This window comes from Hordeum vulgare, chromosome 5H (assembly GCF_904849725.1).
Source record: "Hordeum vulgare subsp. vulgare chromosome 5H, MorexV3_pseudomolecules_assembly, whole genome shotgun sequence".
In the NCBI taxonomy this organism is placed as follows: domain Eukaryota; kingdom Viridiplantae; phylum Streptophyta; class Magnoliopsida; order Poales; family Poaceae; genus Hordeum; species Hordeum vulgare.
Window position 1 is genome coordinate 9,561,522 of NC_058522.1, and position 17,673 is coordinate 9,579,194.

At 42.1% G+C, this 17,673-nt stretch overlaps 1 protein-coding gene across 2 annotated transcripts; it reads right to left on the reverse strand.

Annotated features, from left to right (window-relative positions):
- Positions 1–6,473: 6,473 nt before the first annotated feature.
- LOC123397679 (beta-1,2-xylosyltransferase XYXT1-like) lies at positions 6,474–10,907 on the reverse strand. Of its 2 annotated transcripts, none has more exons than XM_045092214.1 (5): positions 10,678–10,907; positions 9,014–9,106; positions 8,167–8,277; positions 7,907–8,002; positions 6,474–7,825 (listed from the first exon to the last, which is right to left on the reverse strand). In XM_045092214.1, exons 1-5 carry the CDS (start codon positions 10,844–10,846, stop codon positions 6,618–6,620), a joined length of 1,677 nt encoding a protein of 558 aa, XP_044948149.1. In that variant the 5' UTR covers positions 10,847–10,907; the 3' UTR covers positions 6,474–6,617. The 2 variants fall into 2 exon arrangements, with proteins under 2 accessions (XP_044948149.1, XP_044948150.1); XM_045092215.1 differs by having other exon boundaries at positions 8,167–8,274; positions 10,678–10,906.
- Between the last annotated feature and the right edge of the window lie 6,766 nt (positions 10,908–17,673).

Consider the following 17,673-nt stretch of genomic DNA (forward strand, 5'->3'; position numbering starts at 1 on the left):
AGCTCCGAATCGAGCAAACCCAAGCTTGTTGGATTCAGGACGACAAGGGCTATCCAAACAGCGACTGGAAATCTTAAGACCATGCGGTTATGAATATGCCAAAGATATAGAGATGTGAGATCTCTATGAATGAAGAACCGGCAAAAACTCCAACATCGAAAACATCATAGTAGATGCATATGGACTCCGTTTTCGATGAACTCGAGCTTGTCATGAAGATGACCATAAGCTCTAAAACTCACAAAGAGAAACACCAACTAAGAACCAAGAAGTATGATGCAAGGATGCAAATGGTTTGAGCTCTCAACGAACGATACGATCGAGCTACTCACTTGAGAGCCCCCCTTGATAGAACAACAATCTATCCTAACCAGAAAACCTATCAAGGGCAAACCTATACCTTGCACCTCATCCTCTTGAGCTCGATGATGATGATCTTGGCTTCCTCAAGATGGACCACCTTTCTTGATTGTGTTGGCTTGATGAATACTAGTTGATTGCTCCCCCATAATCACTATGGGTGAGCCACTCTTCAGCATATCTTCACAAGTCCATTGCCACCATAATGGACGGCAAGCTTCAAGCATGCTATCTTCGTGCTGATCCACTTGAACTTGCACGTCGCAATCTTGATGACGATCACAACTTGACGTCATACTCCATGGGTTGTATGAGATCTTCCCTTTGACGCAAGCTCATGGAAACACACCTAACCCCCACATAGAACTCTCACGAAGACCATGGGTTAGTACACAAACACGTAATGGACAATGCTTACCATACCATGGGATCACTTGATCCCTCTCGGTACATCTTGTACGCTTTGTGTGTTGATCATCTTGGTTTACTCTTTGTCTGAGATCTTGATCAACCATTGATGATGATCACAACTTGACGTCATACTCCATGGGTTGTATGAGATCTTCCTTTTGACGCAAGCCCATGTAAACACACCTAACCCCCACATAGAACTCTCACGAAGACCATGGGTTAGTACACAAACACGTAATGGACAATGCTTACCATACCATGGGATCACTTGATCCCTCTCGGTACATCTTGTACGCTTTGTGTGTTGATCATCTTGATTTACTCTTTGTCTGAGATCTTGATCAACCATGTCTCTCTATGACCATTCTTTGGATAATACCTTGGATACCATCTTGGTCATCATATAAACTCCTTGAACCCAACAGATGGACTTCAAGAAGTGCCTATGGACAAATCCATACCATGGGATCACTTGATCCCTCTCGGTACATCTTGTAGGCTTTGTGTGTTGATCATCTTGATTTACTCTTTGTCTGAGATCTTGATCAACCATGCGTCTCTATGACCATTCTTTGGATAATACCTTGAATACCATCTTGGTCATCATATAAACTCCTTGAACCCAACAGATGGACTTCAAGAAGTGCCTATGGACAAATCCTATAAATGTAACTTAAGGCAACCATTAGTCCATAGGAATTGTCATCAAGTACCAAAACCACATATGGAGATATATGCTCCAATATATGCTCCAACAGAGGTGGTACGTCATCGTGTCAGCGAGGAGGATGAGCACGTCCGTCGCTACATAGTTGCGTTGGAGGGCAAGTTCGAGCATACCTGGCAGGTTCTTCGGGGATCTCACTGGAGCTATGATCCTGTGATGGTTCCTTCTCTTTGGGTGTCCACCGCCCGTGCCGATACCCGTCGGGCGCTACGGTTCTAGATGTATCAGTGATGCTATATGTATGATAGTATTCGAGGAGTATTAGTGATAATATTCGACGATGTACGGACAAAAGTGATGATGTATTAGCTTATAATTGAATGCATGCTAATTTGAATACTACTTTATTTTATGATTTGGTTTTGCTTATTGAATGCTCAAATTGGAAAAGTACTCCTACTTTGAATACTATGCAGAAATCTAGGAGTCCGGGGTGGAGCCACGACCCGGGACTTAAGTTGTTTTGGAACGGAGTTCCTGATAGAATAATTCTTTTTTGGTACAAAGGTTAAGAGAATCCGTTTTTTCAGAACTATGGATCCACATATCAGGAACCTCGAAGAGGAAGAACTTCTCGAAGATATAATCAAAGACGGCCCCGACGTTGAACCAGCTGAATCTCCGTCGTCATATCTAAACCAGGACGTTGGAATGGAGGTCGAGCGACACGAAGATGAAGCCGATGGGGCAGGAGATAGGTCCAATGACGGAGAAGGTGATAGCTCCACTGATGGAGAAGCCGGTGAAGAGGAGAAGTCCGGCGAGGTATACATATGAAGTTCGACAATCACTTGTAATATGTGAAAAATATTGGAGATAGCTCTAAATTGTATACATATACATTCATTTGACGAATGTTTCTCCCTCTTAGGCCTCCACATCGAGCAAAACTACGAAACGAGGCCCGACTAGAAAGTTGGATGCACGGACGCATTACACATTTGAGGTGATATTTCCTACGGGCGAACCCAAGCTTCCTAAGAATGCTGCTGACACATTCAAGAAGCAATGCGGAGTTCTCGTTAGGGATCACGTCCCGATCAGCGTTCGGGAGTGGAACAAGCGCAAAGGGGCAGCCGATAGTGACTATGTCGCCGAAAGGTACAAAGATAATCTTTGGAATGATCTCATGTCACATTTCAACCTGCCAGAATGTGAGAATGAAGACGCCGCAGACAAACTGAGGGCCAAAGTCAAGCAGTGGACTCTGAAGAAGATGGGCGAACTGTTCCGTAGCTGGAAGAAGAAGCTATGGAAAAAATATCCGAAGACAAAGAAAGTGCCAGTATTCGAGGGGTATCTAGCCAAGCAGGCGAATCACTGGAAGGCATTTCAAGAGTACAAGGAGTCAGAAGATGCCCAGGCATTATCAGAAAAGAACAAGATAAATGCCGACAAGAAGAAATATCACCACAAGGTGGGGCCAGGGGGCTATGAGACTCCCATCCCAAAGTGGGATAAGAAAGAGCAAGATTTGATAGATAAAGGCATCGTACCTGAACCACTCCGTGATGAGTGGGAATTGAGAGCAAGAAATTGGTTCCTTGCGCATGGTGGGTCGTACGACGAAACAACAGGGGACCTCATCTGCAATGACGATCTTAGGATACCCAGGGAGAATTGGAAAAGGATAGTGAAAGAAATTAAGGAGAGACAAAGAAAGTTCACTGCAGATAGAGATAAAGATTTGCTCACACTGGTCCTCGGCAATGACGAACATGGAGGACGAACGCGAGGCTTTGGTCCTTCTTACCCGTGGTGGCTTGGGTTTGCCAGAGACCAAGACACTTACGGAAGCCGAGATAGAGCAAAGAAGCGGCAGCAGGATGAGGAGAATGACAAGTTAAACCAGTTGCTTGCCAGGATTAACGAGCAACAGAAGCAGATTGATGAGCTTAGAGGAGTACCGCGCGAGGAAGATCATGCACTAGGTATTACCGGCGCCCCATCTAAGCGGAAAAGCAGCGTGGCTGAATCTGAGGCCCCGTCCAACGATGAACGAAGAATGATAGAGGGCGGTCCCGGCTACCCCGTGGATGGAATCAAGGAGTCAACATCATGTGAACTCCATCAGAAATTCAAGAACATATCCATGAAGGTGGCCGTCGGACAAGCTTTACCTTCTGGCCCTGATGCACGCTGGCATGGCCGTGAGATTCCAGCTGGCTTTGCTAAAGTCGGGGTGGATGAAATCATGACGGGGTTTAATGATATGGAGCTCGACATAGCTGGACCCGAAGATGAGAGGACACTCGGAGAAGTACTGGATGGAGTCATCCTATGGGACAAGAACTACATCAAGCTTCCAGGCTCGGCCCCAAGGACAACACCGCCTCCGAGTCGTCGCAGGTGACCTATACCTCCATTACCTCCAAGCCCTCCACATGACGTCGGCCAGCACAACACGAGTCCATCTCGATCACCACCGCCGGACTTGGGTCGTCCGTCTTCGCCGCCGCCCGCACATGATACTAAGCGGAAGCGTGCCAGCAAGAACGCTCCGTCGATGATTTCTAAGCAACAGAGCTCCCCAAAGCGCAAACTGTCGCCCCTCCCAAAGATACCTCATGCTAATCTTCCTATCAGACCTTATGATCGTACCCCCGAGGAAAACGCCAGGATAGCAAAGGAATAACATGATGCGCAGATGAAAAAGAAGGAACCCGAGCCCCGCCCGGAATACACCGTGAAGCAAATAGAATCGGCAAAAGACTTCATAACCCTTCCATCACAGTATGACTTACACTATAAGCCTGATGACTATACACGCACATTGCAGAAGGAAGTGAAAAAGAGCAGCTCACGTGCAAGTGCAAGTGGGAGCAAATCAAGTTCAACTACAAGCAAGAAAAAATCAGACGTTCCTTAGCTTGGACAACAGGCCAAACAGTCGATCCCACCCCTCAAGGTGTTAACCGAGAATGTTCCCCCTCCGGTGCAGGGGCAAGCTTTTGAAAGAGCAAAGGAGTTGGCGGCTGAATGTGGTATCTCGGTTGAAGATTTGCTGGCTTCCCAAGACGACAGGATACCCAAGGCTGTGGTAGCCCCTAAGCCACATTTTGTCATGGGAGAGCCTTTGGTCAGCAAAGATGATCTCCCAACAAATATGCGTTACTTGCATAAATGGTACTTAAGTGAATCAAAGAATGGGAGAACGATGATCGTGCTGAGTGTCCCACGGGAGTACTACGGCCGCTCCGAAGAAATCCATATCGACTTTGATGAACTCTTCCAGATGTACAATGGCGACGCCCTCGACAAATCTCTTATGAGTTGCTATTGTGTGTAAGTTTTTCAATTCGTTGTCTACATATAACTTGTTTAGTTATTTCAATTCATTGTCTATATATAACTTGTACTCTATTATGCAGAATGAAGATTCTGGATGTAAAAGCAAGAGCATCCTAAATATTAGGTTTATTGATCCAGATAAAATACATATAGCGACGCTAACTGAAAAACCCAAGGAGACAGAGGAAAACCTTCTAAGGTTTCTAATAGATCAAAATTTCTGTGACCACATACTGTTTCCATACAACTTCAGGTGAGGGTCTTTACTCTGTTGTGTCCATTCACTTATAAGTGTAATTGATAAGTTACTGACACACACACATACATATATATATACATGTGCAGCTTCCATTGGATTCTGTTGGACATTCAAATTGATAAGGGAAGAGTTGATGCCTTCGACCCATTATCGAGACCCTTGGAACAGTTCCAAAGCCTGCAGGACATGCTTCAAGGGTAATTTTAATCATTCTTTCGCTCTATCGGTCTCTTTCGATGATTTTCTGATATATAAATTAATGAAAAACTTAGCAAATCATTATCCTTGTCGGGCAGGGTGCGGAAGCGGTTCAAGTGCGTGACTCCCGGTAACTTTCCTGAGAAGCTGACCTTTAGAGCGGCTCAGGTAAGTAGTAGTATGATATACTTCTATTAATTTTCAATACATTTATGATGCTAGATTATTATTTTGATTATATATATTCTATTCTCGTAAAGTGCGACCAGCAGCCACGGGGAATGCATCTATGCGGATACTATGTTTGCGAGACCATTCGCACGTTTACCTCTGAGTTCAAGGATCACAGATTCGACGTAAGCAATGAACATTCACACCTCTATTTTTACCCGTCATTCTTTGTTATCATGATTGATATTCATACTCATCTCCTCTTCTTATATAGCACACGGCCATGAGGACGAAGGTCCTGCCAGAGCAACGCGCGATTGCTGTTGCAGAGGAGCTTGCGGGATTTCTGAGGACGGAAGCTATAAAAGACAAAGGACGATTTAGTGTAGCTAAGGGCCATTACTGATGTTCGTCCATGTAATCGAATAGACGGGCTCTAGTCCCGATAATTTAGATCTCCATATAATTGTATATATATGATCGCTTGTAAGATAAGTTAATCTTATATATATATATATGCATAATTATTTATATTTAAATTATATGAAAACTAATTCCCGAACACCAAACGAGGCATCACGTTAATCTCCCGAACACCTAAACCCTAAAATCCAAAAATAATTTCATTCAAAAAAAAACCCAAAAACCAGCAAAATTTGAAAATATTTAGTCCCGGTCCTGCCCCTGGGACGCTACGAGGCGCCCACGTGAAGCACCTTTAGTCCCGGCTTGTAAGAGGGTCGGGACGAAAGGTTAGGCCTTTAGTCCCGCCCCTTTAGTCCCGGTTGGTGAACCGGGACTAAAGCCCCTTACGGGCCGGGGCTAAAGGCCCGTCCCCGCTAGTGCATCCAATCCAGTGTAGGGGGAATATGTGGTGGTTCGGTGCACCGGTACACCGGATACGCTCCCCCTGATCCAGTGCATTCTAATGGCCAGATTCGCGTCAGGGAAGCACATATTGCGATATATGGAACACATTGTAGTAAATGTAAGGACTTGTCCACTGTCAAAAGATGTAAGGACTTGATCCGTTAGAAAATAAACATAGGACTTGAACATTTTATTTTTCTTATGTTTGCTAGCAAAGTTGCTTCCATATGAAGATAAACATATATAGGATTTCCAATACACGTAAGTTACTGTTTTTACAAAATGAGAAAATTTGTCGCTTTAACCTTATTGTAATCTACTAGTAGTATTTCATCTCCTCCATTCACTCAGTGTTCGAAGCAACTGGTGTAGAGTGGGAGAAAATCTGGTGACATTAAGTCTGATATCCTGCTCCTCCCACAAGTACTGCCTTAACAACTGCCACCCCTGCTTACGTAGCAACTCCAGGTCACTTACCGCCACGTGGTCTTTGCCATACTTTTCATAGAGCGTGCTCTCCTCGACGGTGATGGTGTACTCGATGTCCAGCAACATCATGTCCTTGGCATGCACGCCGAAGTAACTCATGGCCTCGCGCTCCAAGCCCCATGGCACCACCTGCAGCACGACCGCGTTGGTGCGGAGGAAGAAGAAGCTTGTGAGCGCGGCCCCATGCGCGCCCATGAGCACGTCGCACGAGTCCACCACCCGAGAGAATTCCTCGAGCCTCATGTCACGGAGTGGCTCCATGACCAGAACCTCGAACCCAGCGGCCTCCACCGCCGCGGAGATCTCTGGAAGGTTGACAAACTTCCTGTTCTCAGCCCGGCTTATGAGCATGAGTCGCGGCCTTTGTTTCTCCATGCTATCGTCAATGCCACCATTTCCTTTCTTCTTATTAGCCTCCTCGTACGGGATTCCTTGGCCTTCTGGCGGCAGTGAGAAGACGTCTCGTATGTACATGCGGAAGTCCACCATTGTGTAGTTCTGCGGGGTGCGGGCCGGGTCGATGCCGAGGTCGGCATGGCTGCGTAAGCCTACTATGATGTGCGGGTAGCACCGGACGTTGGCGTCCTTGTTGAAGTCAACGATGTCATAGCGTGACAGGTTGGTGAGGATGAGGCGGTACTTGTCCACAAACCACGACCGTAGGTCAGTGATGAGGAACTGGATCTCGCCATCATAGGCACGGGTGGTGATGAAGAGCGGGATCAGGACGTCGCTGAAGTCGTGCCACGGGTTGGACGTGAGCCCGTTCATGGCAAAAACGACGGCCGGGACAGTGTGCCGGGAGGTGCACTCCGGTGCCCCGAGGGACTCGGCGGTGCTCAGGGTCTTGACATTCACCTTGTCGATGTACCCGAGGTCCTTGCGAGACTGGTCCCTGATGGCCCACTCCTGGCCGTCAGGGCCGCGCTCATCGGGGGGCGGGACATAGAGGACGGTACGGTTGGCGCCGATGGCACGGGCGTCCCCAGAGATCTCACAGATGTCATACCTAGGGTCGGACAAGTCGCAGATGGGCTTTCGTGCAGCACCTGAATGCATACTGATTCAGAAGATGAATGAAATGAAACGACATATGAAGGGAAGTGAGTTTCTTGCGGAAGTAAGCTAACCACGTGTGACATTGTTTCCATTATTCCCATCGTCGTCTTGATCGAGTTCTTGCCGGATGAGCTCTTCCTTCAACTTGCTATGAACTTGCACGTTACCTGAATTAATACATCAATGGAAGCTTGTCAATCAATAACTCAAATAACCGCAAGAGACTAGATCATATATACTCGCAAAAATAATACTCCACGAAAATGATTATGTCAACATAAACTATAGATGCATCCGCAAAAACAAAACAAAAGAACTATTGATGAGTTACCAGTTTTGTTATTCATGTCTGTCCCATCTACCAAGTTTTTTTCTTCTATACGTTCTTTCTCCATCGTCTTGGTTACCTCGTGCTTCTGTCCATTTTCTATGTCATGCACTGCTGCTGTAAATGTTAGTATACACCAACCGACAAAGCAAAATACACAGAATTACTTGGCCTTGGGGCATTCCAGTGCATTACTATATGTTAAGTTATACATATGCATTAGATAGGTGTTTAGATATAGCTCCTACAATGAATTGTATCTAAAAAAAGTCTCCTTCAAATGTGTTTTCTGAGAGAAAAAAGTATTAGTTATCTTAGTTTTCATGCTAAGAGTTATAGCTAGATTAAGATATGGTAACTCCCGTTTTCTCATTAAATAGGGTGCCACATCAGATTTTTTGCTTTGGGTATCATGATTAAGGTATAGTACAAGGAGGACCCGGGGGCTGCTCTTAAATATTCAATTTAAAAACATATATAGCCAGAGTAGACATACAATTAGTATATACTAATAAACCGTACATATTTTGAAACATATATAGATTAGTGTAACAAAAAGTTTGTGCACATGGAACTGTGTAACAAGCACACTACACATGATCTCTCTCTCTCTCTCTCTCTCTCTCCCTCTCCCTCTCTCTCTCTCTCTCTCAGGAGGTATTTTCATAATATAATGCATTTTTTCAGAAGTCAATTTTTTTACCAAATTTATAGAGAAACAGACCTACTTCTACAATAGTGTGAAACTGTATTCTCTGTCTAAAAATGTATGATCGTATATATATCTGCTACCTACCAGTACATATGGGAAATCAAAATATAACGAGACATGTAGTAGTAATTTATATACCTTGAGTAGAACTATTAGGCGTCGACGACACTAGAGGAGCAGCAGTTAGGGCACTTTGCTCTGTATGCTCGCCCGGCCTGGACTGCATAACGACTGAACGTACAAAGAAACAAACACGTTACGGTAATGAACTTCGTAAATAAATAGACGCTACAAATCTAAAAGGAAGTGGATGGTCTCGCTTTGAGAGTACTTCCTCGTTTCCAAATAATTGAAGTTCAAGAATTGTCCTAAGTGAACTTTTTTAACGTTTGACCAAGCCATTGTAAAGATTCATAATATCAAGTGTGTATAACATGTAAATACTCCCTCTGTCCCAAATTTTTTGTCTTAGGTTTGTCTAGAAATGGATGTATCTAAATACTAAAATATGACTAGATACATTCATATCTAGACAAATCTAAGATAAGAATTTTGGGACGGAGGGAGTGTACTTCATGAAGAATACAATGAAGCAATTTTGGTGTTATAGATGTATATATATATTTTTATATGGACATGGTCAAACTTATGAAGTTTGACTAAGGACAATCATAGAACTTCAATTATTTAATAATGGAGGGAGTAGAAAACACTATTAGTGAATCTTCTAGCTTGTTTTTGGGTACTGCTCAGTTTTATCTTTAGTAGTAGCTTTTCTGCAAACCGAAAAGTTGTCCTAGATATATAGGTCAGTTGGATTTGGAGCTAGTGGATTGCATGGGAACTGAAAATTAGTTGTTGTAGGAAAATGGTTTGGGTATATGTTGTGCATTCTTAGTGCAATTAAAATCAATTTTTTTTTAAAATCTAAGCTTTTTTGAATTCTTGAATATTTTGTTGAAATTCATGAACATATTTTGAACAAGAAAAAAATAAAAATCATGACCTTTTTTATTTCACAAAAAAATATTTGAACATTTTTTGAATCCATGAACATTTTATGAGTTCACCTCATATTTTTCAAAAGCATGAACGTATTTTTTCTGAATTCACGCACATTTTATGATTTCTTGATTTGTTTTCCAAATTTCGCTACTATTTTGAAGAAGAAAAATAATAAAAGGAAAAGGAAAATGAAATAAAAAAAAACTGGGGGTGTCTCCCCCCGCACATGACCCGACCCAAAAGGACGCGCTTCGAAATAGGGAGTGCAAGTTCTGCGTCTTCATGGAGCGCACTGCACCAAATAGGTGCTCCCGGCATCGTGTTATATTTATCGTTAACACTACAGCCATTTTGCAAATTTCACGATCGATGGGTGTGTTTGTTGGAGAGGGGACGCTTCCGCAGACGTTCAGAGGACTGGATTAGTTAGGTCTGGCTTTAGGTGGTCTTAGTTTCGGTCAGTGTGTGAAAAAAAATTAGGACTAGAGTGGTACACTACGTACTAATACTCAGCAGAGCCATTACACACACTCAGACATCATTTTATGTACACATAAATCACTCTTCTTTATGACTGACATCGTGCATCCACCTCAAAACATTTTGACTTCTTTTAAAATTATAAGATGTTTTTTCGAAAAGAAAAGACATACTACGATCGATAGGTTTGAGCATGTAAGATGCTTTTCAAAGTAAGTAGGACTGTAACACGTACGTATACCCTCTTGTATAGCTGGTCAAACAGAGAACCGCGCGCAGGTATTTAGGTAACTACGATAGTAGGAGAAGAAAGTTACCAATGGAATTCGTGGAGCGGAACAGGCCGGAGACGGTGGTGTAGAGCATGACGGTGACGAAGAAACCGAGCAGGAACCCGAGCACGGCCTGGTGGTGCCGAGCCAGACTTCTCACCACGCCCGACGACGCCTGCGATGAGGAGCCGTCGCCAGCCATCCCCTGGGCCATGGATGTAGTCCTGTCACTTCACTTGTGTGTAAGCAGGCTGGCCTTATGCGACGGGTGATGTCTACTATTTATGCAGGCGCTTGAGCATGCAACGACGTGCCTAGCGATCCATTTGCAAGTGGTTCTATCTAAGAGCTACTTAGCTTCATTCTTACTTCATGTCCTACTTAGTTTGATAAGTATATTGCTCCGCATAAGGTGCCGGTGGAGCTCTCCGGTTCTGCAAGTCTCCGGCTTATCCAATTCCGCAGGTATCCGTCTTATCAACGACTTGTTCTTTGTCCTTTCTTGAGTAAATTTTTAGTATGGCAACAGGCTCTCTGTTCCATGACCGGCGCAATTAATGTTGCCGTTACAAGTGATGGGACTTAATGACACCCAAGGTCAACCCAAATACTAATCTCTTGAGTACCCCATTAATGGGGTATGAGAACCATGAACTAACCCTTGAGTTCTCACTTCTAAGACAACGCTTTCCTTACAAAGATATTTGGGTTGATTGGACAAATGACAATGCAATTTCCGGCAGTTCAAAAAAACACCACTTGAACTTTCACATACTTCTATGCATGTCATTGTTATCATTTGAGCTAACGTTTCGTCAGATACATGTAATGTATTCATTTTTTTCCTATGGATAGGAATGCCCCTGCCCAATCTCCTCAAAATGAAAAATAAAATGCCCCAGCTCTCTCCTTCCTCCATTCACGACCGTTCTGTTGCACCGTCATAGGGAGCAGACGGCGCGCCGGCCCAGCCCTCTCCAACCTCCCTCTCCACCATCGTGTTGCACCGCCATGGGGAGCAGCAGTTATGCCTCCCCAACCCACTTCATTCTCCCTTCACCCTTGTTCTAATGTGCTGACAGGGGAAGTAGCACATGTGTCACCCCCGCCCTCTCCTCCCCATTCTCCATCGTCCTGTTGCACCACATGGGGAGCAACACATGTGCCGCCCCGTTCCACTCCTTCCTCTCTTCACCGCCGTCCTGTTGCACTATCATGGGAGGTAATTGAGATACAGTATATTTTCTTCACCTCTAATTCATCACCAAGACAAGTAGTTAAATATACATTTTTATCTTTAGTGGCAGTAACATAGTACCAACCTTTTCTTTTTTGTCACTGGGATAAATTACTTGCACGGTTAAACCCAACTAACATACACGAATCCCTCTTGAAAATCTTTCATCTAATCATGGCCAGTGAAAGACCAATATATCCGAAATCATATATGTGTATAAAGCAGGCAACAAATAACTCAAAAGAATTAAAAAATACAAATAAAATCTAATCATGAAGTGAGAATTCATTAGGCCGCAATAAATAAACAGAGAATTAAATTAGATGGATCAGAATCATGTAGAGCAACTCGTGTGATCTTTGTATTGAAGAACATGGGAGAGAGGATGCCACATAGCTGCTATTATGAACCCATAGTCCAAGGACGATTAGTTACACACAGCCATCCGAGTAGCAAGGTTGATGACGATAGCTCTGGTGGCAAACTCCCCCTCTGGCTGAGTTCAAAAAGGCCTTCAGACTGACGCCTCTTGGAATGTGTGGTCCCCATGATGGAAAAAATGCTCGATAAATCTTGGCAGTGCATTTTTAAAGCTATGTAAATGCAGTGGTGACAAAAGGTGTTGGAGAGGGTCCTGTGGGGCCCATCCTAATGTCCAGGCCTAGGCCACGCCGACCTACTATGTGGGGCCCATGGGACGGGCATCTGGTTGCTTGTAGGACCTCTGGTTTCTTCTCGACTTGAAACTTCACAACATATTTTTATTTTATTTTATTTGTCCGAGGAAAAAATTCTACAATCTTTTACTTGGCATTGACTAATAAATTAGTCAAATAGAATTACATAAAATCTGCCAAACCTATAAAGTACTGGTATAAATTAGAACGGATATCTATGCCTACTAATAAAAGAAATAGGTATTCTTAATCCGTCATTAGTATTTACAGAAAAGTCCCTATGTTTTTTAGTTGTGTCCGCTGCGTTCTCGATCAGAGCTGTGTTTCGGTTGGGCCTTGATCCGTGTCTAGCTGGGAAACTGCAAACAACACGAACGTACGTAAAAAGGAAGGAAACGGACACGAAGTAGATTGTTTTATAAGTCCTAACTCGTGGGAAACTTCGTTTATAAAAAACTCTTGGAAAAACCACCATTGCCCGTCGTCTTGCAGCCCAGACACGATCTCCACGGGCGTGCATTTTGGAGCCCAAAATCTGGCTTTAGGTGAGGATAGAAAAGGTTTAGGTCACTAGACAAGTTTATGTTTTTTAAGGAGACTTAAAAAACTGGTGCCATATAATTTGGCCTTCTTCTTCTTCTCGATTCCACAGTTGCATACATATCCGAACAAACTACGACATGATAATTAAACCATTCCAACATCACAACACACACAATCATCAAAATTTAAATCTGAAGTTTAAATCCACAGTATTTTAAATTCAAATTCAAATTTAAGCCTAAAACTGGAAGCTTTGTGTATCATAAACACACACAAAAAAGTGCATAGAACATGACTGCGTGGAACTCTCAAATGTCATTGCGTTCATTGCCATCACTAGCAAGTGCTCGCATCGTGATGGAAAATCTTGAGATGAAACCCAGGTGTATTGCAAATAAGTTTCATAATCCACACTACATATATAAAATTTGTAGAACACACACACACACACACACACACACACACGTCACACACACACACACACACACGTCACATCACAGTTGCATACAAATGTAAAACTCCATGAAAGTCTAAGAAAAATGGAAAAAATTATTATTTTTACCTCCTGGTCATTTCACCGATCATGTTGGGGACACCGACGGTTGTGGCGACGGGTGAACCTACTTGTTCTCATGCGGGAGTGGGAGCGGCAGGGAAGAGGCCGTCGGTAGTTCTGGGGAGCCATTCACACCGTGGAAGGGATAGACGACGGCTGGGTTGTCGGCTTGTCGCCCTTGTAGTCTTCTTCTTCTTCGCGTGGGCAGCATCTATGGCTTCTTCACCTAGGAAGGAGCCTTAGCGGCGATGGAGGGGTCCTTAGGCACAACCTTGCCGGCCACTGTGGCAGTGATGGCGTATGACCTTTGGCTTGTTTCACTGCTAACGAAAACCATGGGAGGGGTGGTTGCGGGTGCAATGGGAACAACAGGGAGGCTGGCGGTGTCGGCCGTGGAGTCAAAGATGCCTTCCATGTCATGTTAGTGCCCTGCACAATCGCGGAGGTAGGCGGGTCCGCAGAAAGAACTTTGGCTTGGGGTGGTTGGGGTTCCTACCACATCCCGTTTGGTTTTGGGTCGCTGCTAGTGATAATGTATACTAGCAGGCCGAAGGCGTGGCGGCACGCCGTGCCGGTACCTTATCCCGTTCGTGTATGTGTATCAGGTCGAGCCAGTTGTAACGATTTATATAAAAGAAGAGATATGCCATACTATAATCCTTTGATCTTTGTGTATTGTTATTAGATTTAACTCCAGAAGGTCAAATGTGAACCGATATGCCATACTATTCAAATAGGGATCGTGTTCTTTATGTGTGTATATTAATGTTTATATGGCTTCCCAATAATCAGAGAAAGACAAAACTATTTTTCGTCGGTCATCTCGGCAAATTTGTATAATTTGCGAGTTGGCCTTATCTGTTACCTCCACAACATTCAACAAATGGGGAATCCAAAGAATCAACCATATATATGGACATAATACTTGTTAAACATTGAAACTTTTTTATGGAAATTAAATTACCACGGGATCTAGAATATGGCACCAAAAATATGGTCTAAGCAATCATCAATGGGTACCACCAAAGAAGACATCTTTTGGGAAAAGAAGTAAACCAATAATCAGGAGCTCTACCAAATTATCTATATGAAGGAGAGACACTAAATTCAATTCTTACTATTTTGCCAAATCCCACTCTACCTCGACGGACACATTTGCTCCTATTGATTGAACTAATTAAGATCACAGAGTTTCTTTGACAACCACGTATTCAAACTAATCATGAACCTCACCACAAGAAGCCTTGGAGATGCAACAATCTGTATGAAACTAATTCACCTATGAATGGTACATAAAAAATATAATCCTTGTTTGTATGAGTTGTACTACTCATAATACAACCAGATTAAGTACACGAGATACAATCTAGAAGTGACTTTACTTCTGAGTTAAATGAAAAAACTCATTATTGTGGTTGAGTTCACTTCAAAGAGCCATAGCAAAAAATAGAACTGTCGTACCTAAACTATTCATATTTTTGTCCTGCTACGAGGCCAGCGCGAGCTCAAGGCGCCGACCTCCCATCAGTGCTGGGCCCAACCACGTTTGTTAGACATTACTATTGAAGATTGATTTGTTTTTCAAAATTAAAAGTCTTGGCGTCGCTTCAAATAGTCATGGCTTCTCTTCAAATTTTGGCAATAGAAGAAGAAATTAGTCCTCGGCAAGCTAATTTTAAATTTGTAGATTCTTGTATCATTATATCATTATTGGGGGTGCTATATCTGACTATCGCATATTAACATCACTACTTTTGAGAACATAATCAAAAGGAATTTCTTATGAAAGCATGCAAATTTAGGATTTAACAAAAATTACAGGTAGAAACCTAGTACCACGGTTCGTGCTGCTAATATACTGAAAACCATTAGGTTAGTTTCTATTTTTTATGGTTTATAAGTCATGTAATTGTTTTCATATTTCATCTCCTCTATAAATTGCTTCAGTGTCATTCTAGGCATTCCATCTAATACATATGCAATGACTACTATGCAAGATTGATTTTAGATTTTGTTAGGAACAATGAGCATTGCTTCTGAAATTATAAATCAGATAACATCTCGTACACTTGATGTGGTACCTTCTTTGGACTACATGAGGAGGCATAGACTCCTAGGGGCTGCTCATTTTTTTTTCATTACTTTCATAGCCTCTATTTTCTTATTAGAGAAGACAACCACATGATGTTATTTAAAGAGACAAAAATCTTAAAACTAATGTTATTTATTAGTGTTGCAGTAGATGGAACCCTCTTTAGTATATCAGCTGGATATTTCGGTTGGCTTGAATCAAAATACCTTGCAATTAGTGTTGGACATTAAGGTGGAGCTAGGGAGAATAATAGGAAAATGCACAAACATGTTATTTATATTCATGTGGAACTCGTTAGGTAGCATAATATTTTCAACATATGCATCCAATATCTGATAGCCATAAATCGTAATAATTGATTGAACTCTTATTGGGATAGTTTAAGATGTTGTACTGATTAGTAATTGCAGTAGACTACAATGTTGATCAGATCTCAACATATATCATATTACAAAAAAAAGGATGCTCCTGAAGTGAGAGATGTGTATTATATATTGAGAAACAACAATATTCCTGGGAGAAAACAATGTTGAGCAAACATAGTTAAGGATCAAAACAGTTGGGCAAATACTTAACATGCTCTAATGGTCAAGAATTATGAATTTTATTGATAATAAAATTGTAGTTCATTCCGATTGTATTAGCGTTCATGGCAGAAATGAGTGACGCAAAAGTACAGTAACTAACACACATATTTTTTGGAGGGCATACTAATCTGAATCGTGTCCCTATTTTATGCTACTGCCGCAAATATATATTCATATATTTCAATTGCAATTGGATGGAGTCTCTAAAATACTTCATATATTTTTATATTGGAGTTTCTCGAAAAACATGGATTTACCATAGAAAGGCAAAGTGAGGTACTTCGCGAGTAACCTTATAATTAAAATTTAAAGGACATTGAATTGTAGACAATAATAATGTTTATATAATCATCATATATTTCACTTTATTTATGAGTACAATTTTAGTTTTTATGACTATTTAAATTTACAATGCTACATTTGAATTTATGAATTAAGGTTTTACAACGCAAGCAAACAAAAAATATTTTTTCCCGAGTTCGTAGAATACCGTCTTGGCACAAAAAAATGTATAAATTTAGAATGGTGTCTCATGTTTGATGTGGTATTTGTTTTGAGATATACTTTATTTGATAATTTTACCTGTATTTTTAATCTGCTTGTATTTTTCTTGTTAAAAGTATTGTTGACGGTACTATTCATACAAAAATAATGGTTAAATACAGTTACTGTTCATATTTCCATGCATGCACTCATAGGGTTGATTTGTATGCTCGTGTATGTGAGGGAGTCCAATTATAATATGGTAAAAAATATACAATCATTATTTATTTTAGTGTACTGCTCAATTGTGCCACGTGTATGAAGGCAATAGCGACGACTTCGTCAATCTCAAGATGATGTACCGGATCAGTCTCTCATACTCATAAAGATAGAGTGTGCTTGCGTGCGTTCATAGGGGTGATTGTATGCTGGTAAAAAATATACAATCACTATTTATTTCGGCGTACTGTTCAATTATGCCACGTGTATGAAGGCGACAGTGGCGACTCCGTCAATCTCAAGATGATTTGCTGGATCAATTTCTCGAAGATACTCATAGGGATAGAGTATGTTTGCACGCGTTTAGAGAAATGATTGTATGCTGGTGTATGAACGACTTCGATTGCACTATATATATCATGTAATATAGACTATAGTACAACTTCAAAGCAGAGTGGGGCGTATTGGAGTTCGGCCTCCATGGAGGCAGATTTTTTTTAATTTTTTTTTTCAAACTTCTCAGTTTCCACTGTTTTATTATGTTAGGTGTCGCCGCATGGAGGGTCCCCGGCTACCACGGCGTATGCACGTGGTGCAGCCTAGCTTAGGAGCTTTAATGTATGTACATATTTGCATCACTTGTAGAA

What these genes read in the sequence shown, in the direction of transcription:
- LOC123397679 (XM_045092214.1), bottom strand. Translation starts at nt 10,846, where the DNA reads ATGGCCCAGGGGATGGCTGGCGACGGCTCCTCATCGCAGGCGTCGTCG. An exon ending in AGACATGAATAACAAAACTG is followed by an intron (nt 8,003 to 8,166) that starts GTAACTCATCAA and finishes GTATTAATTCAG; the next exon opens with GTAACGTGCAAGTTCATAGC. An exon ending in TGGAAACAATGTCACACGTG is followed by an intron (nt 7,826 to 7,906) that starts GTTAGCTTACTT and finishes GTATGCATTCAG; the next exon opens with GTGCTGCACGAAAGCCCATC.